This window comes from Cetorhinus maximus, chromosome 6 (genome assembly GCF_964194155.1).
Source record: "Cetorhinus maximus chromosome 6, sCetMax3.hap1.1, whole genome shotgun sequence".
Lineage (NCBI taxonomy): Eukaryota > Metazoa > Chordata > Chondrichthyes > Lamniformes > Cetorhinidae > Cetorhinus > Cetorhinus maximus.
The window spans coordinates 130,434,335-130,458,837 of record NC_135884.1 but is presented as its reverse complement, the minus strand read 5'-3'; the positions used below and the strand labels follow the sequence as shown (position 1 = coordinate 130,458,837).

Genomic DNA, 24,503 nt, shown 5'->3' with positions numbered 1-24,503 from the left:
TTTGGGAAAAGACGACAAGTTCCAATGTAAAAGACATGGCCTCATTGTGAGAAATGGGGTTGTCCTGGTTAATAGCATGGATTTAACAGCCGTGAAGAAAATGAGGGATACTAAGTCACATCTGAAATGGATATTACAGGATATGAATACCAACCAGAATCAAGGACTTCGTGAGGATCAAGTTAGGACTATACATTTTGCAAGATATAGTAACACAGTTGGTAGATCATGCATCAAAAATTAATGTTCTGATTACAGAAGGCTGGAATGCCTCCACCGAGGCAGCACAAATTGACCTATGCATGATCCTAGTTAGTACAGCAAACACAGGAAAACTTAAGATTGGTTGAGGAGGAGAAAATTCCCTTGTGGATACAGATACATCACCTGACTGCCATGGTGAGGTATCACAGTAACACTTCTACATACAAGTAAAGGAAACTGACACAGGTCTACCTGGTAAAACGGGAATGCGCGTCAGCTTCTAATTTTTTTTCTAATCATTCATGGGATGTGGGCTTCGCTGGCTGGGCCAGCATTTATTGCCCATCCCTAGTTGCCCTTGAGGTGGTGGTGAACTGCCTTCTTGAACCACTGCAGTCCGTCTGGTGTAGGTACACCCACAGTGCTTTTAGGAAGGGAATACCAGGATTTTGACCCAGTGACAGTGAAGGAACGGCGATATATTTCCAAGTCAGGATGGTGAGTGACTTGGAGGTGAACCTCCAGGTGCTGGTGTTTCCATCTATCTGCTGCCCTTGTCCTTCTAGGTGGTAGTGGTTGTGGATTTGGAAGGTGCTGTCGAAGGAGCTTTGGTGAATTCCTGCAGTGCATCTTGTAGATGGTACACACTGCTGCTACTGTGTCGGTGGTTGAGGGAGTGAATATTTGTGGCTGTGGTGTCAATCAAGCGGACTGCTTTGTCCTGGATGGTGTCCAGCATCTTCAGTGTTGTGGGAGCTGCACTCATCCAGGCAAGTGGGGAATATTCCTGACACTCCTGACTTGTGCCTTGTAGATGGTGGACAGGCTTTGGGAAGTCAGAAGGTGAATTATTCGTCGCACGATTCCTAGCCTCTGACCTACTCTTGTAGCCACAGTATTTATATGGCTAGCCCAGTTCAGTTTCTGGTCAATGGTAACCCCCAGGATGTTGATAGCGGGGGACTCAGTGATGGTCACACCATTGAACATCAAGGGGCGATGATTGGATTCTCTCTTGTTGAAGATGGTCATTGCCTGACATTTGTGTGGCGTGAATGCTACTCGCCACTTGTCAGCCCAACCCTGGATATTGTCCAGGTCTTGCTGCATTTGGACATGGACTGCTTCAGTATCTGAGGAGTCACGAACGGTGCTGAACATTGTGCAATCATCAGCGAACATGTTGGAAGGAAAGTCATTGATGAGGCAGCTGAAGATGGGTGGGCCCAGGACACTACCCTGAGGAATTCCTGCAGTTATGTCCTGGAGCTGAGATGACTGACCTCCAACAACCACAACCATCTTCCTTTGTGCTCAGTACAACTCCAATCAGCGGAGAACTTTCGCCTTGATTCTCATTGGCTCCAGTTTTGCTAGGGCTCCTTGATGCCACACTCTGTCAAATGCTGCCATGATGTCAAGGGCAGTCACTCTCACTTCACCTCGGGTGTTCAGCTCTTTTATCCTTGTTTGAACTAAAGCTGTAATGAGGTCAGGAGCCGAGAGGCCCTGGTGGAACCCAAACTGGGTGTCAGTGAGCAGGTTATTGCTAAGCAAGTGCCACTTGACAGCACTGTTGATGATCCCTTCCATTACTTTACTGATGATCGAGAGTAGACTGATGGGGCGGTAATTGGCCAGGTTGGATTTGTCCTGCTTTATGTGTACAAGACATAGCTGTTTCCACATAGCCGGGTTGATACCAACATTGCGGCTGTACTGCAGCACCTTGGCTAGGGGTGTGGCAAGTTCTGGAGCACAAGTCTTCAGTACTATTGCCAGAATATTGTCAGGGCCCATAGCCTTTGCAGTATCCAGTACCTTCAGCCATTTCTTGATATCATGTGGAGTGAATTGACTGAAGGCTGGCATCTGTGATGCTGGGGACCTCCGGTGAAGGCTGGGATGGATCATCCACTCAGCACTTCTGGCTGAAGATTCTAGCAAATGCTTCAGCCTTATCTTTTGCACTGCTGTGCTGGGCTACTGCATCATTGAGGATGGGGATATTTGTGGAGCCTCCTCCTCTAGTGAGTTGTTTACTTGTCCACCACCATTCATGACTGGATGTGGCAGGACTGCAAAGCTTAGATCTGATCCGTTTGGTTGTGGAATCGCTAAGCTCTGTCTATCACTTGCTGCTTATGTTGTTTGGCATGCAAGTAGTCCTGTGTTATAGCTTCACCAGGTTGACGCCTCATTTTTAGGTATGCCTGGTGCTGCTCCTGGCATGCCCTCCTGCACCCTTCATTGAACCAGGGTTGATCCCCTGGCTTGATGTTAATGGTAGAGTGGGGGATATGCCAGGCCATAAGGTTTCAGATTGTGTTTGAGTACAATTCTGCTGCTGCTGATGACCCACAGTGCCTCATGGAGCCCAGTCCTGAGTTGCTAGATCTGTTTGAAATCTATCCCATTTAGCACGGTGGCAATACACACAACACGATGGAGGGTATGCGAAGGTGGGACTTCATCTCCACAATGACTGTGCAGTGGTCACTCCTACCGATACTATCATGGACAGATGCATCTGCGGCAGGCAGGTTGATGAGGATGAGGTCAAGTATGTTTTTCCCTCTTGTTGGTTCCTTCACCACCTGCCGCAGACGCAGTCTAGCAGCTATGTCGTTTAGGACCATGTTGCATACTTTGGGGATCTTGTACTTTCCCATGGTTCCGAAAGAGGAGAACCCCACCCTAGTGTACCATTGAGAGAACACTGGAGTGATACGGGGGAACATGCATGTAAAGTACAGTCAACGCCACACTACCTTGTAATCATTGGTGATATATTGACAGGAACCAAGATCCATGGTTACAAAAGGCATTGGCAGACTACTGTCTGTCCCCATAGGATCTTGTGACATGATGATACGACAGAGCATGATATTAACTGTACTGTAAAAATGTTGCAAAAATACTAGTGCATATCCAATCTGCATATCAAGGTGCAGGGGAATATTGTGTAACCACAAATGAGAAACAATACCATTCTGGGGATATTATCTGCCCAGCCAAATTTAGTACTTTCTGGTTACTCCACTAAAACCTGTTCAATTTGGTGTTCAAGAGCAAATCAATATCCACCAACATGATCGTGTTACTAATAAGATCAAGGTTGATCTGTACAAAAATGTTACCAAATCTTGTTACGAAATACCCCCTCTCCCAGAACACTTGGCTGCACTTCGAAAGGATATTGGTCTGATTAGGAAACACTATTGTCAACTTCAACAGCATATGGAGTTAACCAGGACTCGTATTAACAATCTGAATTCTGAATCCTTTCCGGTCTGAAATTTGGAATTAGAGTATGAATGTAACTTCATTCCTTGATACGGATCATTTCTCATGTCTTGGCGCTGGTCTATTGGTAATGGTGGCATACCTACTGATCGATCTGGCTGGGTGGGTGAAGAAGCGTAGGGCCAAGATAATGACCATAAGATGTAGGAGCAGAAGTAGGCCATTCGGTCCATTGAGTCTGCTCCGCCATTCAATGAGATCATAGCTGATCTGATAATCTTCAACTCCACTTTCCTGCCTTTTCCCCATAACCATTGATTCCCTTACTGATTAAAAATCTGTCCATCTCAACTTTGAATATACTTAACGACACAGCATCTACTGCTTTCTGCGGTAAATAATTCCACAGATTCACTGTCCTCTGAGAGAAGAAATTCCTCCCTATCTCTGTCTTAAATGGACAACCCCTTACTCTGAGACTATGTCCTCTGGTCCTAGACTCTCCCACAAGGGGAAACAACCACTCTGCATTTACCCTGTCAAGCCCCCTAAAAATCTTGTATGTTTCAATAAGGTCACCTCTCATTCTTATAAACTCCAATGAGTACAGACTCAACCTACTCAACCTCTTCTCATAAGAAAATCCCTCCATACCCAGGAACAACCTGGTGAACGTTCTCTGGACTGCCTCCAATGCCAATATATCTTTCCTTAGAAAAGGGGACCAAAACTGTCCACAGTATTCTAGTGTGGTCTACCTAGTGTCTTGTATCGTTTTGGCAAGACTTCCTTATTTTTATACTCCATTCCCTTTGAATTAAAGGCCAATATTCCACTTGCCTCCCCTATTATCTGCTGAACTTGTTAGTTTTTTGGGATTCATGCACGAGGACTCCCAAATCCCTCTCTGCTGCAGCTTTCTCCATTTATTTAATATTCAGCTCCTCTATTCTTCCTGCCAAAGTGCATAACCTCACATTTTCCCACATGATATTCCATCTGCCAAATTTTTGCCCATTCATTTAACCTGTCCATGTCCCTCTGTAGACTCTGTGTCATCCTTGCCACTTGCCTTCCCACCTATTTTTGTGTCATCTGCAAACTTGGCGATAGTATATTCACTTCCCTCGCCTAAGTTATTAATATATATTGTATAGTGTGCGGGATCATCAAGACTCGGTGTACAAACATATCAATAACTCTGAAGGTGCCACTTAAAGGACTAACAGAGGCACCTCAGTGAGACCTGTATGAAAATGCATTTAGATTTATTTAAATTTGCTGTGGAGCTGAGTTGACAATTCTCAAAACATGATACCACGCACTCCAGAAACCAGGGACTGCCAATCAAGTGATTCAAAGGGATTGGGCACAAGGGCAGCTGTTATGCAGTTAAACCAATCACAGAATGCCAATCGAACAACTCAGATGGGTTGAGCACAAGAGTAGTTGCCATGCAGACAAAGTATAAAATTAGGATAAAAACCCTCATAGAGATGGTGCCGTCAGGAGTAAAACCATCAACAGGAGAAATTCCCCTGGAAGCGGATTGGTCCTAATCAGATCAGATCCAATCAGTCTGCAGTCAACCAAGTCTGACGAACTAGAGGTGACTGTATGATTTAAATCACTCTGTATTGTTTTCAAGTTTAAGTTTTTGTCAATAATGCTGTTTGATTTGTGATGAGATTGCATCAGTTGTGATTCTCAATGTTTCAGATGTTACAGGGTGGTTAAAAGAATAGCACAGAGAATGGCTCTGATGTCTAGATTCCATGAACTTTCTTTTTCATTGCATTGACTGAACTTGTATTGGTGGAAATCTGCGTTTTTGGCAGTCATTACACAGTTCACCATTTTTTTGGTCCTCCTGCCATACGTTAACATGCACAGGTGCCAAAATATGATCCTCACTGATGTTTCATTTCTTGGATAATGAGGAGCATTTCACTCCTCTCCCTTCATATTTCCATATTATTGCAGGAAATTTCAACATCTTTATGCAAGCCAGGCTGACTTGTAAAAAATGCTTTATATTTCAACAACTTTAACCCAAAAACTCAATCAAATTCACACCATTTTCTACTCCTTTGCTTTGGTTAAATATCAACATTAGAGTTTAATAGTGCAATAAATTTTCAATAAAACTGACAGAAAATATGTTGTGATATGGTACTTCATTGTCTGTCATATTTTAACATGATTTTAACAAAATGGTAGCCCTATTTATGCAATGAAATCATATGGGAGTTTCCATTAGAACAAAAATGAATATGTCTTAGGTATCAAATAATCCATCTGACTGCACCTCGTTTTCTATCCCTTAATCTGGTGCATAGAATATTTCCCCAAGGCAGTATTATCCCCAGCTTTTTGATGAATGCCACAATTCTAACAAACATCTTGCTAAAGGTTTACTTTAAGGAATTCTGCAATCTGCGGTACCATAGAATGATGCAAAGTCTGCATCTACACAGCTGAGTTCCTGATCAGAATCATAACATTTTGGACCATTGTTCTACGGAGTCCACACAGTTTAACTACAGGAAAGGGGAGAGAATAACACCACTGGGTCAATAATAATTCTATTTTGATTTTAAAAATCTGAAATATTAATACTGCAGTGTTATAAGCAATACTGTGACACTTGCAATCCTGGTCATCACTATTAATCATAGTACAAATAAAATCTCAGCAAATAAGCCTCACACATACCTTTGGTCGATAGAAGATTGCAGGCACTGAAAGCATGGAAACAATGATGAGGACATCAGCACTGCAGCTCATGTCACATGATACTATCAACATCTTTGAGAGAGCGGGGTCTAGTGGGAATTCTACCATCATCCTTCCAGTTGGAGTCAGGCTGCCTACAGAGACAACACAAAATCCAAAAAGCACTGAGGATATTACGGAATAATAAAATTAGTGACTTTCATTTGTTCCTAGTGGGTCTAAAATAGATTGACCAGATCAAAAGATTGATTACATAATCTCTTTAGTTAAGGCATTTACTGTTCTAATAATTAAAATATAAAATATTGAAAAATAAGTTGATTGGACAATGCAGTAGCACTCACTGTTGGCCACAGCAGGAACAGATGTAGATTTGAGTTTCCTTCGCTCAGTTCCTGATTCAGTTAGGGATACATCAAACACCACCCAATACGTCAGAAGTTGGCCAATCTGGGATGAACGGGTTCATCTTCTGATCCCTCAAATTTTCTGCACCAGCGAAAGTGCTCAGATCATGAGTGCAACGGAATTCTCACCATGCAACTGCATAGGTGCAGCTATAGTTGCACTCAAGAAACTCGGCATTCTTAATTTGTGCCTCTTGCCACTGGACTTAGTATCTAACTTCTCTGTCACCATTTCAGTAGCTGCAGGATGCACTGCAGTAACTCACTTAAACTTATTTTAACACATTTTCCAGCTTTTATCACCAAGGACAAGTGCAGCAAGATCATACACACATCATGACATCAGAGTTGCTTTCCAAATTACACACTATTCTGGATATATGTTGTCTTTCCTTCTTCATCCCTGGGTCAAACCCCTGTAATTCTCTACCTGACATCATTTTGGGAGCACCATCACTACAGGACTACAGTAAGTAAAAAGCCAAACTATCAACAACCTTACGGTAATTTGGGAGAAATAAATGCAACTTTGCCACTGTCAAGTTTAAAAAATAATCAGTTAGACCCTTTTGATTGATTGTAGACTAGCCTGTATTCAACCCATTTGCAGCAATCTTCTTTTGGACCTTTGGCTGAGGCCAATGCATGTTGTTTGAAGCCCTTAGCAGACCTGTTGATCCCAAGCCTGGATTTCGTCATTGTCTACCCAACTCAATATATAATAGCAACACATACACTTGTTTATTCAAAGGACGATAATCATTTGGGATTTTGTACCAGGTGAGGCTGACAAGTCAGTGGCATTACGGGCATTCAAAATGCAGTTGGATGCCGGGATAGGCCATCTGCAGATTTATAAAACCAGCCTTGATGGACTGAATGGTCTTTCATTACCCTTTACTTTTTTTATGATGTAGGGCCTGAAGAGTATTTGAAATAATTTGACTGACAATATTTCTTTTTCAAAAGTTGATAGCAATACAATTCCAATATTTTATCCCTGTATGCAAAATGTTAGGTTCAGAAAAAACTTCTAAATACACTTCCAAATAAGCTCTAAAGAGTCATACGGACTCAAAAAGTTAACTCTGTTTATCTCTCTACAGATGCTGTCAGACCTGCTGACTTTTTCTGGCATTTTCTGTTTTTATTCTAAACACACTCCTCCAGTTACCTGTGTTGTCAAGGGCACCCAGGATCCAGAGTTGGTACATAGAATTCAGCATGTTATCTTCAGGTGGTGGGTCCATAAAGTGGAACTGGAGTAGGTCTTGCACACCCAGTGATTTAAGCAGCAGTACCACATTAGCCAAATTTGTCCGCTGAATCTCAGGAACGGTGGTGGTCAGCATCTCATTTTTATATGCACTTTGCGTGTACAACCTACATAATTTAATAAACCAATCTATTATATCGAGGGAAGTGAATGTACATCTCTTTATTCATACCTTGAAATGTTATTTTACACAACTTATATAATTTATAGCTGTATGACTTCACAATTCTTTATGGTCAAATTTAATAATGCTCACAAAAATAAATTGATCCATATAAAATCATGTTTTCAGTCCATTTAGTTTGAGGTCTATATTAATACTGAAAGTTTTAAGCTAATGTAAAAAGATTGCTTTCTATTTCTGTAATGTTCATAGCACAATTTGTCAATTTCAAAATTATTCTGCACCTTAGTAGATCAGAACAAACTTCTTTTTAAACTTCAGTATTAAGCAGGTCATAAAGGTCAAACTTAGAGGGCAGTGGTCTCAACAAAATGTTAATTTGGGAGAGTGGAGTACTAGTAAAACATTTTTGAGAAGAGTTTTCCATTCTCTTTAGTTTATACCATCATTACTTATGTCGTTAAATAATTCAAAATTGTTAGTTTTAATTATAGCTTTATTCTATTAAAAAAACTTATTTGAAATAAAAAGAACTTGAAAAGGTTTTCTGCCCTGCCTCACCAACTTTCTTCTACTCTGAAGAGGTTGATTTCTACCAACCAAAGACTCTGGTACCTAACTCAACCTCTCATTTCTTTGCTTCTATATGGATGTTGGCAGGCTATACAATTGTGAGTGGGCATCATCCAGCATTCACAACTGTGCACAATGCAGTCATAGTCACTGGATATCCTTCAAGGAGCTGGAAATGCACTTAACAGAATTACAGAAAATTACTTGTAGTTACCTAAAACATTGGCCTGGGCCTGTTCGCCCAGCTCGACCTGCACGCTGATTAGCATTAGCCTGGCTGATTGGATAAATCTGAAGAGCATCCATACCCATTCTAGGGTTAAAAACCTGTTCAAAAGGTCAAACAAACAAGAGGCAAGAAACATTAAAGCAGTACAAAAAATCATGGCAGACTATATGTATTTGTAACAACAAGAAATGTATTGTTCTTGTTTTGTTTGAGTGGGAGCGAGTGAGAAGTTGTGTGGTATGCTTTACTAAAGTAGCAGTTGTTTTTGCCTTGGGTAATATTACTGGATTTTTATGGTTAAAAATCTATAAGGGAGTTGTTGCCAAGTAGTTTGTTTGTGTGTTTTGACCAAGTGGGTTTTTTGGGGGAATGTTTCAGAAGACTGAAATATCTTTTAATTTTGAAATCCTAAGTGCTGCTGAGAGACTATGTTTTAGGGATCAGTAGTTTTCCCCTCGTTTCCAAAATACAAAAAAAGAGTTATGATCAGTAAGATAAGTTTCCCTCTGGGATTTGGCTTGCTTAGTGAATAACTTCTGCTGCGGTCGTTAGAAAAATTCACTTTGAGAAGCTTTGGAGAGATGGCAAAAGTCTGTAAGGTAAGTGGGTGAGAGGGTAGGGTGGTGAATGGGGCGGTAGGGTGGGTAGCAGGTGGGTGAGGGGGTAGGGTGGGTGGCAGGTGGATGTGGGGGTAGTTTGGGTCAGCGGGGAGTAATCGGGGGGTCCAGTGGAGTGTCGGGGGATCAGTAGTCTAGTTATGCAGGAGTTAGAACTGGTTTTAATCCTTCTAACTTTTCCTGGGTAACTATTCTGGTAAACGAGTCAGAACTGTCCGAAGTCTCCGAAGTTTCGGAGGGTTCTAGGTGTAGAGGAATATCCCATTGGAAGTCCAAATTTCCCAGCTAATTCCTGCATAATCGGTGCGTCGGGGCTTCCGAGGGGTGCCCCAGGGCATCTTGGGGGTACCTCCTGGGTACGACTATCTGGGGGTTGGACATTCTGGGTCAATACTGTAAACTTAAGACTAAACTGCAAAAATTATTAAAAATTAGTAAGTTTTACCCTTTGGATAGTATTTTTCAAGAATGCAGTTTCAAGAAAAAAAGAATTCCTTCTTGTTAAAATAATTTTATGCTCCTTTAAATCCTGTAGAAATGTTATCAAATCTGTACCATATTAACATGCTCTTACTTTCAGTTTGCAGTATCCTGAATCAACAACAAACATGATCCCATCCACAGTCAGTGATGTCTCTGCAATGTTTGTAGCCACAATGCACTTTCTGATTCCATCTGGAGCCTTGACAAAAGGAGAAATACATAAAAATAAGCAGGCACCACTGTCCTCTCCATTGATTTCAAGCCTCCAGTTATGCCTTCAAGGACTTATCTACAGTCTACTCTTTCATAGGATGTGGGTATTGCTGGAAAGGCTATCTTTAATTGCCCTTGAACTGAGTTAGGCCATTTCAGGGGGCAGTTAAGAGTCATCTGGATCTGGAATCACACGCTGGCCAGACCAGGTAAAGACAGCAGGTTTCCTTCCCGAAAAGACATTAATGCAACAATCAATGATAATTTTATTATGATGATGAATCTTATAATCTCATGATTGAGATTAGCTTTCAATTCCAGATTTTATTAATTGAATTTAAATTCCACCAGCTACCATGGTTTGATTTGAACCCATGTGCCCTAGGCATTAGCCTGAGCCTCTGGATTACTTGTCCAGCGACATTACCACTACACCAGCGTCTTCCCTCCAACATCAACTAACGATTTACACAAACTATTTAAATATCAACTATTACAATCACTGCCACTCTTCTGTGAACTGAGTAATGGATGTAATTCTCTCTCTTCCTTAGCCTCCTCTCCTTACTTCTGAATCCAAACTACTTAAAAATAAGACAAAAATATAGGTAAACTTCCTTTTCAGCTGTAAAGATTAAAAATATTCAAGAGAACTAACATTCCAGCAACTTACACATTCCAGAAATCAGAAAAAAAATCAAGATCGTGCTGCATTTCCTAAACAGTAGAAGTGGCATTCAAATTTAGTGTACTGCTGAATAGGAAAATAGTTCTTTCCCCAAAATGTATGAATTTAAAGTTCGCCTTTGCAGTTACATTCACTACCAAAATAAATATAAGCCAAAATCAAAAAGTTTAAAAGAAAGCTTTATCACACCAGGAAGCATAAATCCAAGCACAAGCACAAATGGCTGAAGAGATTTAAGCAGTTGACAATGATGGAACACTAATCAACGTCGACGGTTGTTCTATGTAATGGAAGAAATTAAAATAACAAAGCTGATCTTTTTATCAACACTATAATGCTACCACAATATCCAGATGCCACCTCATTGGGTGCATTTTTAAAATTATTTCTTTTTAAACTTTTGATTTCATATTATACAGGCATGAAACTTAATTCTCAGTCCAGCTATAAGAAGAAAAGTTAGTTCTCCTGAATATTTTTAATCTTTATAGCTGAAAAGGAAGTTTACCTATATTTTTATTTTATTTTTAAGTAGTTTGGATTCAGAAGGAAGGAGAGGGGGCTAAGGAAGAGAGAGAATTATATCCATTAAGATAAAAGCAAAATACTGCAGATGCTGGAAATCTGAAACAAAAACAGAAAACGCTGGAAAAACTCAGGTCTAGCAGCACCTGTGGAGAGAGAAACAGAGTTAACGTTTCGAGTCCGTATGACCCTTCTTCAGAGCTTCATTTTTTGTTTTTGTTTTGAATTATATCCATTGCTCAGTTCACAGAAGAGTGACAGTGGTTGTAATAGTTGATAATTAACCATCTGCAAAAAAATACCTGGTATGAATGCAGGATTCCCATCAGCTCGCCAAAAATATTCAGCATAATTTGTCTTCTAGTTTCCTCTCGTGGGGTGAAATTTATAGCTCTAAGAGCTTAGAGTTTGGATTATGCAAAATATTACATTTTGTGAATGAAAACACTTAGGTATACCTTTTGAAAAATCTTGGCCTGGAGATCAGAAGGCAGTTGGGAATATATTGGTAACACAGCAAGTTGGGGAGCATTTTCCAACTCTTCTAGTCGTTCCACTATCTGATCACAAGTCACCTAGATGGAGGGGGCACATCTTAATTAGAACAAAACATATTAATAAAATAATCCTCATGTGCTTTACTTCAGTATCAACAATTTAGTCCACAGGTAGATTCAAATCCTCATCCTACTTGTTCAAGCGGTTGAGAAGAGAATTTATGGAGGAAGGTTACAACAATCCAATTTGCCTATTTTAACCATGAGGGATTTGTAGGTTCACCTCAGTCTATCATTTTGGATGCCATTAGATGTCAGCTTCAGACCAATACCTCCTCCAGGTGACAAGATGCCAGCTCTATGGCCAGAGAAAATTCAGCTTTGGACATGCATGATTAGACTCATGCTCAGAGTTCCAATCTCAAGCAGCAATTTATAAAAAAAAGAGTTGGCTCTTTTCTAACATTAAAAATATTAATTAAATGAAGTTGAAATACAGCCCACTATCCTCAACCAGAAAACGAGTATGGTCCCCAAATGCCACACAGGTCCCAGACAACCAGACTGCTATTCTGAAGCCACTACATAAGGGTTCCTTGGCCATGCTTTTTATCCTTCAAATTGAATTTATGCAATATAAAGCTATTATTGGTGTCTCCACTCATGTACATGTTAACTATTGTTCCAGATCTGAGCTCTTCCACTCTCCAAGTCAAGCAATAGCATATCTGCAGTAAAATCATCCTATTATTTTAGGTTTATCCTCAAAACCAAGGACTCCTTTTCTCAACATCAAATGCCTTCTCCAACCTGCAATCCCATTCAACTCACCTGTAACACCAAGTGCAAGGGATATGGGTTTTGTTACCTTGACTTTATAATTCTCATCCTAGTTTGACTCCTACCTGTCAATGGATGGAACAACAATGTTTGTGGTGTTTTAAAGCAATCTGGGATTTAAATGGCAATAATGGCTGTATACATAGCCAGGTGCATAATGTTCATGTAATTCTGAAAGAGAATCTGCAGTTTGCCAACACTCTCAACTGACACTCAACCGTGTGACAAGTTTCTTCATTTTTCATTTTGCTTGAGAGGTTCTTCTTAGGCAGTCCCTTGGGATCAAGGATGACTTGCTTCCTCTACGATTCAATGGTTTCTGAAATGGCTGATAAGTCCAATGCACTATATGCAGAATCTTCCAAATGCAGGGCAGATGGCACTTGAAGAGTTAGGTGGATGGGTTCTTCGGAGGTTTGTGCACTCTCCTCGATGCCTTGACTTCGTCTTGGCACCTTCCCAACAAAATCTCTCAATGCATTCGATGCCTTCCCAAATGAGCCTTCTCTATTTTCGTCAGTCACAAGCCAGGGTCTCCCATGAGTTGGTGGGGATGTTTGACTTCTGCAGGAATGCTTTGAGGACATCCCTAAAGCATTTCTGCTGAACTCATGGGAGTCTCGTGTCATAACCAAATTCCAAGTAGAGCAGTTGCTTTGGGAGTTAGACATTAGGCATAGAAATGACATGTTCCACCGAGCGAAGCTGGTTTTGAGTGATTCACACCTCGCTGCTGGGTAGGGTGGCTTGGAAGAGGATGTGGCTGTTGGACCATCTTTCTTGTCACCAGATTTGGAGGATCTTGCAAAGGCACCACTGATGGTACTTCTCCAGTGCTTTGAGGTGCATCTGAAGCAAATCGGAGAGTGGGAATCACTGCTTCGGTAAACCACTACCTTAGTCTTGGGTTTGAGATCCTCGTCCTGAAATAATCTTTTCCTCAGTCACCTGAAGGCTAAGCTGCAGATTGGAGGCAATGATGAATTTTGTCATCTGTGCCTGCCTTCATCAAGAGGAGGTTTCCAAGATACAGAAGTGGCCCGCATTTTTCAGGATCTCACCACTGATTTTAATCAACAGGGAGAGATGTTTTGCCTGGGGAGTTGGCTGGAAGCGGACCTTAGTTTTAGTGAAAGGCCCATTTTCTCATATGATTTGGAGAAGGAGGCAACAATGACCTGGAGTTGAGTTTTTGAGTGAGTGTACATGAGCATCATCTGCATACTTAAGTTCTATGACAGAGGTTGCAGTGGTTTTGGATTAAAGGTGACGCTGGTTGAACAGTTTCCCATCTTTTCTGTAGATTATCTCCATGCCTGTGGGAAATTCACTAGAGGTGAGGTGTAGTTATTACAAAGTGAAAAATGAAGAGGGTTGGTACAAAGACAGAGCCTTGTTTGACCCCAGTTTTCACTGAGATAGGGTTTGTGGTGGTGAGGATCATGACATGCATGGAGTAGGCAGAGGATGGTGACAAATTTCTAAGGGCAGCTAAATTTGAGGAGAATACCTCATAAGCCTTCGCAGTTCACAGTCAAAGGTTTTTGAGGCAGAAAAAGACTATGTTCAGCAGTTGGTGCTGTTCCTTGCACTTTTCGTGAATTTGTCACATGGTGAAGATCATGTGTCAGTCATCAGTCATCATCAGTCAGCGCCTCACTGCTTGTGGAGTGGAATTCCACACAAAAACAAAGCACTTAAAGTGGAGCGGATCAAGAATAAAGAGGGGGAATCAAAAGACAAAGAGACAGACACAAGGAACAGATAGAAAGCCAGACAGATGGAGTAGAGACTTCAGAAAAAAAAATATATATATATATATTCACAGATTTAGTCATTCACGACCTATCAGACTGTATAGGACAAGGTTGACCTAATCAATATGCCACATACCTTCATCAAAAAGTAAGACATGTTGATCTGCTTTTATTAAATTATAAATTAAGCCATATTTTTGCACCATTAATACTAAAGTAGACTTACAGTCAACAGTTTTCTCACAATAATTTCAGTGAAAGTCATTGCCTAGCATTTCCAAAAACAATTTTAAGGAAAAAAATACAGGATGACAGTTGCCTTTTTAAAACACAAAAGACATTTTTATTTGGTCATTAATTTAGTTTATTGAAAGGAAATTTTCCTCCACTAACTGCCAAATGACCATGACAATAAGTCAACATTTAATCCAGTCAATTTGGCAGCTATTGGAGTGTTATTCTCCCCAGGCTACCTTTTCACTCATTTCTTCCAATTGATCCTGAGAGAACTTATTGTGATTAAAATGCACCCCTTTCTGACTTGCCTTGCATTCTGAGTTCGATAAAGGAGTGAAAGTGAAAAGATTATACTATTTATTAAATGTCTGTTAGCTGCACACTCACCTCAATGTCTTCCTGGCCTGGCATAAATATTAATATGTCACCCGGAATAGTTGATAGGTGAATTTGAAGAGCCTGTTTAACACCTCCTTCCACATAATCCTCTGTGGGAGTCTGCAAAAATATACAGAAGCAAAGTACTCCCTTAAGTAGCACATAACACATCAGTCAAAGTCAAGATTTAAACCATTTGAACTCGACTTTTAGATCTATCCAGACCAGCTAAGCTAAGATTTGGAAGCAGTTTTCTTTTAAAATTGAGATTCTTTGGCTAGTAGGCAACTAGAACTTGAGAACAGCAAAAGCAACCAATTTTATTCATTTAGTAAATACTAGTTGATCTCACATGGCATTTCACACAGACAACATGGGTGGATTTATGAGAAATGACATGAAGTCATACATTCATAATTATACTGGGAAATTAACTGATATGCAGATTTCTTAAAGTGTGATTCTAGTTAATAAATAAATAATAAAATTGAACAAATTACATATAATGATTATTTTATGAATCTAAAATTTAGTGAGCAACTAATTAGAAAAGGAAATAAGGAACTAACTGAATAGTGAAACTGCATTTGAACTGCTGTTGGGTTCAGTTGTTGGGGCCAATAGCAGATTTCCTGATGAGCTGCACTGTTGGGAGTCAGTATCAGGTTTGTTGGTAATTTGCATTGACTGATGAATATGCAGGAATGCAAAACCATACAAAAACAGTGAGAACAGACACAGGCCCATCAATTCAGCCCAACCAATCAATGTACACAGTGACCCACACAAGTTCCTTGAAAATATAAAAAAGCAAAGTACCTGCAGGAAAAGTTCTGGCAATTTTCTCAATTCCCAATGACAATCAAGCAAGCTCTAGAGCACAGTAATCCTTTACTCCTCAAAGATGTAGCCAAATTACCCTATTATTCTTTTTGTGCCGCACAACCAAATTGTTTAAGTGCCTGGGTCCTTTAAATTTTTTTGTGCAGCCACAAACGTTGTACCGTAGTGGGACTGACTTGAGTATGGCCTAAGTGGGAACTTTCGGATTGCTGCACAGCCACACAGCTTAAATGGATCATTGGCAACCAACCATTAATGAGCAATAGCTTTCCTTCAGGAACTTGTTAGACTCCTTTCCATAAGGATGTTACAAATTCATATTCTCTACAAGTTTCAATAGTTTGTTCCAGAGGGCAAATATTCTCCACGAAAAGAAGTGTTTTGTGGATTCTAAGTCTACCTACGGATTCAATATGTATGCACTCTAGTCCTACTACACCTAACTATCACAAGTAATCGTGCGATTAATTATATCTTCTCCAAGGCTCTATTTCTCTAAAAGCTTTAACTTGGATTCTATTCACAACAAAGAACCCTAATGCTAGGTATCACCTGCATCTTATCCTTTCACCATATGTGGAAAACAAAATTGAACATAATACTACAAGCACAGTCATATCAAAGACTTATATAAGCTAAGTATAGCATTTCTGTTTTTATATTTTTTTGTCCTTGCAATATAACCTAACGCACTTTCCGTATAGCCACCTCATAGTGTTCTTTCTTAATCTGTCACATTTTTACAGGTAGGCTGAATACCATAAATTTTCCTGGAGTTTCACAATCCGAAATGCATCACATTGCACTTGGCCACTTATAGAACATCTTCCACAAATGGTCCTATTATTTGTCTAAAATCTGGGTACAACATATTGATTTGACTAAATTACTAATACCAACATTTTCAGTTCATCAACAAATCTAAGAATAGTCCATTAATGGCCTCACCTAAATCATTAACGAAAATTATGAATTGCTACGGTCTCAACACAGAGTCCCATGGAGCTCATGACCAGCCCTCATTCTGATCCTCTCTCATTAATATCTCTCTGTTTAACAGATTTCATTAGTTACCTATTTACTGTAATGTCTATCCTGTAATGCCATATGGTCTATTTTTTTGAGTCATCTACGTGATACTTTATTGACAATCTTTGGAAATTGAAATTTACTGTTTTACAAGCAGTAAAACTTGTCAGTGTGAATGAATAACAAAACTGGCTGGCAAGGACTCAGAGTTAGGCAGGTAGTTCCTATTATTGTGATGGCAGGGAAAGGGAATCTGGGCCTTAGTTGATTGGAAAAGCAGTTGGGCACTAAGAAAATAATCAGGAGGGAAATTTTTTTAAAAACAGCCAGAAATTCAAGTGAGGCTCCTAACCTGAGAGTAGGCCTTACAGAGAAAAGGTTTTTCAGAGGATTAGGACAGGGTATGGGTAATTGCATGAGTAATAATAATGATGTCTGAAACTGATTTATATTAATGCCCGGTGCCAGGGTTTGGGACATCTGCTCTGGGCTGGACAGAACTTGCAGTGGGAGGGGAAGGGTCCAGTGGTTGTGGCTCACCTACGTACCAACGACATAGGTAGAACTAGGAAAGAGGTTCTGCTGAGGGAGTATAAGCAGTTAGGGGCTAAATTAAAAAGCAGAACCTCAAAAGGTAATCATCTCTGGATTACTACCTGAGCCATGAGAAAACTGGCATCAGGTAAATCAGTTTAGAGAGTTAAATGCGTGACTCAAAGGTTGGTGTAGGAGAGATGAGTTTCTAATTCATGTGGCACTGGCACCAGTACTGGGGAAAGTGGGAGCTGTACTGTTGGGATAGTCTTCACCTGATCAGTGCTGGGACAAGTGTTCTGGCGTTTTGTATAACTAGGGCGGTAGAGAGGGTTCTAAACTAAATAGTGGGGGCGAGGAATCAAGTTTGGGAAGATGTGATAAATTAAGTAGAGAAGACGAGGCAAGATAGCAAGGTAGGAATAAGGGAAATGATGATCAGAGCATGGCAGAAGGAATAGGGTGTGCAATCCTAAGAATGCGCCAGCAGATAAGGCTAGAGGTTACAAAAATGGAAAATATACAGAACTAAAGGCTCTGTATCTGAATGCACTCGTAACAAAACAGATGAGTTGGTGGCATAAATAAAAATAAATATGTATGATCTCATAGCCATTACAGAGACATGCCTGCAGGATGACAAAGACTGGGACCTGAATATTCAAGCTTACATGACATTTAGGAAGCACAGGAAGCCAGGAAAAGGCGGAGGGGTGGCTCTGTTCATTAAGAATGTCATTTGTACAATAGGGAGATGACCTTGGTTCTGGAGACCAAGATGTAGAATCAGTTTGGATAGAGATGGGGAATACTTAAGGTAAGAAGTCACTTGTGGGAGTGGTTTATAGGCCCCTGAACAGTAACCACACTGTAGACGGGGCATACAGGAAGAAATAATGGGGGCTTGTGAGGAAGGTATGGTGATAATCATTGCAACATAGGAGCAGGAGTAGGGCATTCAGTCCAGTGAGCCTGCTCCACCATTCAATATGATCACGGCTGATTTTAATCTACATATAGATTGGACAAATCAAGATATGCAAAGATAGCCTGGACGGTGAGTTCATAGTGTGTTTTCAGGAAAGTTTCTTAGAGCAGCACATTACCGGATCGAGTATGGCCTGCTCTCTGGTAATGTGCAATGGGACAGGATTAATTAATAACCTCATAGTGGAGACGCCCCTTGGTAGCAATGATCATATGATGATTGAATTTCACATTCAGTTTGAGGGTGAGTAATGGATCTAAAATCAGTTTTTATTCAACTTAAATAAGGACAATTATGAGGGCATGAAGTCAGAGCTGGCTAAAGTGAACTGGGAAATTAGGTTAAGGGATAGGTCATTAGGAATACAGTGCCAGAGATTTAAGGAGATATTTCAGGCTTCTCAGAAAAGATACATTCCAGTGGGAAAGAAAAACTAAGGGAAGGACACACCATCTGTGGCTAATGAAGGAAGTTAAAGATGGTATCAAATTGAAAGAAAAAGTGGATAAGGAGGGAAAAAGTAGAGTATGAAAGAAAGCTAGCTAGAAACATAAAAACAGATAGTAAGAGTTTCTACAGGTATTTAGAAAGGAAAAAAGTAAAGTGAGCATTTGTCCTCTAGAGAGAGAATCTGGGGAACTAATAATGGAAAATAAGGAAATGGCAGATGAACTGTACAGATATTTTGCATCTGTCTTCACTGTAGAGGATACAAATAACATCTCAGAAATAATTGTGAATCAGGGGGTAAAAGGGGAGGAAGGAACTTAAAACAATTACAATTACCAGGGAAAGGCTACTAAGAAAATTATTAGACCTAAAAGCTGACAAGTCCCCAGGTTCTGATGGACTTCATCCTAGAGTTTTGAAAAAAGTGGCTGCTGAGATAGTAGATGCATTGTTTTTAATTTTCCAAAATTCCCTAGGTTCAGGAAAGGTCCCACCAGATTGGAAAATAACAAATGTGACTCCTCTGTTCAAGAAAGGAGGGAGGCAGAAAGCAGGAAGCCACAGGTCAGTTAGCTTAACACCTGTCATAGGAAATTGCTGGAATCTATTATTAAGGAGGTTATAGCAGGACACTTAGAAAATGTCAATGCAACCAGGCAGAGTCAACATGGTTTTGTGAAAGGGAAATTTTATGTTTGACCAATTTATTGGAGTTCTTTGAGCAAGTAACAAGCAACCTGAATAAAGGGGTACCTGTGAATGTGATGTACTTAGGTTTCCAGAAGGCACTTGACAAGGTTCCACATCAAAGGTTACTACGCAAAATAAGAGCTCATGGTGTAGGGGGTAACATATTAGCTAACCAATCCTCTATCTATGCTAACTGGAAACAAAGAGTAGGCATAAATGGGTCATTTTCGAATTGGCAAGATGTCATGAGTAGAGTGCCATAGGGATCAGTGCTGGGGCCTCAACTATTCATAATTTATATCAACGACATGGATGAAAGGACCAAATGCATAGTTGCTAAATTTGCTGATGACACAAAAAGGTAGGAAGTAAGTTATGAAGGCGGCATAAGGAGTCTGCAAAAAGGGGCATAGCTAGGTTAAGTGAGTTGGCAAAAGGTTGACAAATGGAGTATGTGGGTAAATATGAACTTGTCCACTTTGGCAGGAAGAATAGAAAAGCAGCATATTATTTAAATGGAGGGAGATTGCAGAACTGAGGCACTAGGTGTCCTGGTACATAAATCACAAAACGTTAGTATGCAGGTACAGCAAGTGATTAGGAAGGCAAATGGAATGTTGCTGCATACTGCAAGAAGAATGGAATATAAAGTAGGGATGCTTTACTACAATTTTACAGGGCATTGATGAGACCACATCTGGAATACTGTGTATAGTTTTGGTCTCCTTATTTAAGAAAGGATATAAATGTGTTTGAAACAGTTGAGAGAAGGTCTACTCAACTGACACCTGGAATGGTGGGGTTATCTTATGAGGAAAGGTTGGACAGGCTGGGCCTGAATCCACTGAAGTTTAGAAGAATGAGAGGTGATCTTATTGAAACATATAAGATCCTGAGGGGAATTGACAGGGTGGCTGCTAAGAGAATGCTTCCCCTTGTGGGAGGGACTAGAACTAGGGGCATTTTTTAAAAAGAAGAAGTCTCCTGTTTAAGACGGAAATGAAAAGAAATTTCTTCTCTCTGAGGGTCACGAGTCTTTGAAACTCTCTTCCCCAGAAAACGGTGAAGGCAGGGTCATTGAATATTTTTAAGACAGAGGTAGATTGACTCCCTTGTTCGTCAAGAATCTAAGATTATCGGGTGTAGGCAGAATATGGAGTTGAGGCCACAATTAGATCAGCCATGATCTTAATGGATGGTGGAGCAAGCTCAAGGAGCCAAATGGCCTACTCCTGCTCCTAATTCATATGTTTATATCTATGTTTGTATATCTTCAGTAATGGTAGGAGTATTAATTTTAGCTGCTAATTCTGAAAACTAGGAAAGTACGGCACAGGAAGTATTGCAAAATTTACATGTGGCATTATTATAAAAATGAATTGGCTGTAGCACTGCTTACAGTTACTTAGATAATATGATGTCTTGGAATGACAAGTGTTATAAACCATGCCACGCACAATGCATTATTTTGCTGCTAAATGGAGTTGTGTCCTTTTAAAATTAGAAAATTTAACTACTGTTAAAAAGACTCAGGCCAACAAGTCAGTTAGAGTTTAATTGCTTTTTAACCTGCAAGTCAGAACCTGACTTGAAATGATTGACTTTGATTCCTTTTTTTAAAAAAAAATTACGACATTGATTATACCTGCCACAGACAATTAGAGTCTCATGTTAGCAAGGCATTTGCTATTGGTGCAAGAAGTTTCTCTACATTTCAAATATTTGACTTCGCTTTTCTCTGTAAAAAACATTCAAAGAAAATTTTATATGTGTGAAAAAAAATGCGCAAACAAACATGGCTACAGTTAAGTGTAACAGAGGAAGTGTCATGTGCCACACAAGAACTGCATACACAAGTACAACTGTAGGGACAATCCGCAGCCCAAAGCTGCTGTTAAAAGTCAATATTGTGAATAAAGATGAATGTTCATCTCTTCATTAATGCGGTAAAAAAAATAACTCCCTGAGAAAAAGTTGGTTTTGGAATTTCACAGTAAAATTCCATACCACTGCACCTCAAGCATTGTTAATACATTGTATTGTATTGCAAAAACTTCTTTAATAGATGGAGGCACTGGCTTTGTACCTTTTTATTAATTGCACATTGTTAAATAGCTATATGTATGGTCAATAAATATCTAAAGCAATTACATAATATCCAGTACTCTATTATAATTTGAGACTTGTTTTAAAAGCTATTATTCAGCTTTTACATAGCTCAAGTCATTCCTTGTATAAGTTTGCTTTTCCCTGGATAACTATTATTTCCATACAGAGCAACTGATTTACATATAAGACCAAAAGACATAGGAGCAGAAATTAGGCCATTCGGCCCATCGAGTCTGCTCCGCCATTCAATCATGGCTGATAAGTTTCTCAACCCCATTCTCCCGCCTTCTCACCGTAACCTTTGATCCCCTCACCAATCAAGAACCTATTTATCTTGGTCTTAAATGCACTCAATGACCTGGCCTCCACAGCCTACTGTGGCAATGAATTCCATAGATTCACCACTCTCTGGCTAAAGAAGTTTCTCCTCATCTCTGTTCTAAAAGGTCTTCCCTTTACTCTGAGGCTGCGCCCTCGGGTCCTAGTCTCTCCTACTAATGGAAACATCTTCTCCACGTCCACTCTATCCAGGCCTTTCAGTATTCTGTAAGTTTCAATCAGATCCCCCCTCATCCTTCTAAACTCCATCGAGTATAGACCCAGAGTCCTCAAACGTTCCTCATATGTTAAGCCTTTCATTCCTGGGATCGTTCTCGTGAACCTCTTCTGGAGCCTCTCCAGGGCCAGAACATCCTTCCTGAGATACGGGGCCCAAAATTGCTCACAATATTCTAAATGTGGTCTGACCAGAGCCTTATAAAGCCTCAGCAGCACATCCCTGCTTTTATATTCTAGTCTTCTCGAAATAAATGCCAACATTGCATTTGCCTTCCTAACTACCAACTCAACCTGCAAGTTAACCTTAAGGGAATCTTGGACTAGGACTCCCAAGTCCCTTTGCACTTCAGATTTCTGAATTCTCTCCCCATTTAGAAAATAGTCTATGCCTCTATTCTTCCTACCAAAGTGCATGACCTCACACTTCCCCACGTTATATTCCATCTGCCACTTCTTTGCCCATTCTTCTAACCTGTCCAAATCCTTCTGCAGCCTCCCTGCCTCCTCAATACTACCTGTCCCTCCACCTATCTTTGTATCATCTGCAAACTTAGCCAGGATGCCCTCAGTTCCTTCATCTAGATCATTAATGTATAAAGTGAAAAGTTGTGGTCCCAACACTGACCCCTGCGGAACTCCACTAGTCACCGGCCGCCATCCTGAGAAGGACACCCTTATCCCCACTCCCTGCCTCCTGCCAGACAGCCAATCTTCTATCCATGCTAGTACCTTGCCTCTAACACCATGGGCTCTTATCTTACTGAGCAGCCTCCTGTGCGGCACCTTGTCAAAGGCCTTCTGGAAGTCCAAGTAGATAACATCCATTGGCTCTCCTTTGTCTAACCTACTCATTACCTCCTCAAAGAATTCTAACAGATTTGTCAGGCATGACCTCCCCTTGATGAAACCATGCCGACTTTGCCCTTTTTTACCATGCACTTACAAGTATTCTGAAATCTCATCCTTAATAATGGACTCTAAAATCTTACCAACGACCGAGGTCAGGCTAATCGGCCTGTAATTTCCTGTCTTTTGCCTCACTCCCTTCATAAACAGGGGGGTTACATTAGTGATTTTCCAGTCCTCTGGGACCCTCCCTGACTCCAGTGATTCCTGAAAGATCACCACTAACGCCTCCACTATCTCTTCAGCTATCTCTTTCAGAACTCTGGGGTGTAATCCATCTGGTCCAGGTGATTTATCCACCTTCAGACCTTTCAGTTTTCCTAGCACCTTCTCCTTGGTAATGGCCACCATACTCACCTCTGCCCCCCGACTCTCTTGAACTTTGGGGATGTTACTCGTGTCTTCCACCGTGAAGACTGACGCAAAGTACCTATTCAGTTCCTCCGCCATTTCTTTGTTCCCCACTACTACTTCTCCAGCGTCATTTTCCAATGACCCAATGTCCACTTTTGCCTCTCTCTTACCCTTTATATATCTAAAAAAACTCTTGCAATCTTCTTTTATATTACTGGCTAGTTTACCCTCATATTTAATCTTCCCCTTCCTTATTTCTTTTTTAGTTGTCCTCTGTTGGTCTTTGTAGGCTTCCCAATCCCCTGCTTTCCCACTGCTCTTCGCCGCATTGTATTGTTTCTCTTTAGCTTTTATGCCGTCCCTGACTTCCCTTGTCAGCCATGGTTGCCTCGTCCTCCCTTTAGTATGCTTCTTCTTCCTAGGGATGAATTTTTCCTGTGTCTCCCAGAAACTCCTGCCATTGCTGTTCCACTGTCTTTCCTGCTAGGCTCATCTCCCAGTCAATTCTGGCCAGTTCCTCCCTCATGCCTCTGTAGTTGTCTTTATTCAACTGTAATACCGTTACATCTGATTCCAGCTTTTTCCTCTCAAATTGCAGGGTAAATTCTATCATATTATGGTCACTTCCTCCTAAGGGTTCCTTCACCTTAAGCTCCCTTATCAAATCTGCCTCATTACACATCACTAAATCTAAAATTGCCTGTTCCCTAGTGGGCTCCACCACAAGCTGCTCCAAAAAGCCATCTCGTAGACATTCTACAAATTACTTTTCTTGGGATCCACTACCAACCTGATTTTCCCAGTCTACCTGCATATTGAAATCCCCCATGATCACTGTAACCTTGCCTTTCTTACACGCCTTTTCTATCTCCTGGTGTATCTAGTGCCCCACATCCTGACCATTGTTCGGAGGCTTGTACATAACTCCCATTATGGTTTTTTTACCTTTGCGGTTCCTCAACTCTACCCACACAGATTCTACATCATCTAACCCTACGTCATTTCTTGCTAT

At 40.5% G+C, this 24,503-nt stretch overlaps 1 protein-coding gene across 4 annotated transcripts in view; it reads right to left on the bottom strand.

Annotated features, from left to right (window-relative positions):
- dhx38 (DEAH (Asp-Glu-Ala-His) box polypeptide 38) overlaps nt 1-24,503 on the bottom strand; it is a 139,710-nt gene that overhangs the window by 61,196 nt on the left and 54,011 nt on the right. For all 4 annotated transcript variants that reach the window (XM_078544533.1, XM_078544532.1, XM_078544535.1 and 1 more), the window contains exons 16-21: nt 15,040-15,150; nt 11,780-11,896; nt 9,987-10,094; nt 8,781-8,893; nt 7,768-7,976; nt 6,166-6,320 (exon numbers count right to left, since the gene is read on the bottom strand). In XM_078544533.1, coding sequence (XP_078400659.1) covers nt 6,166-6,320; nt 7,768-7,976; nt 8,781-8,893; nt 9,987-10,094; nt 11,780-11,896; nt 15,040-15,150 — 813 coding nt within the window. The remainder of the gene's footprint in view (nt 1-6,165; nt 6,321-7,767; nt 7,977-8,780; nt 8,894-9,986; nt 10,095-11,779; nt 11,897-15,039; nt 15,151-24,503) is intronic.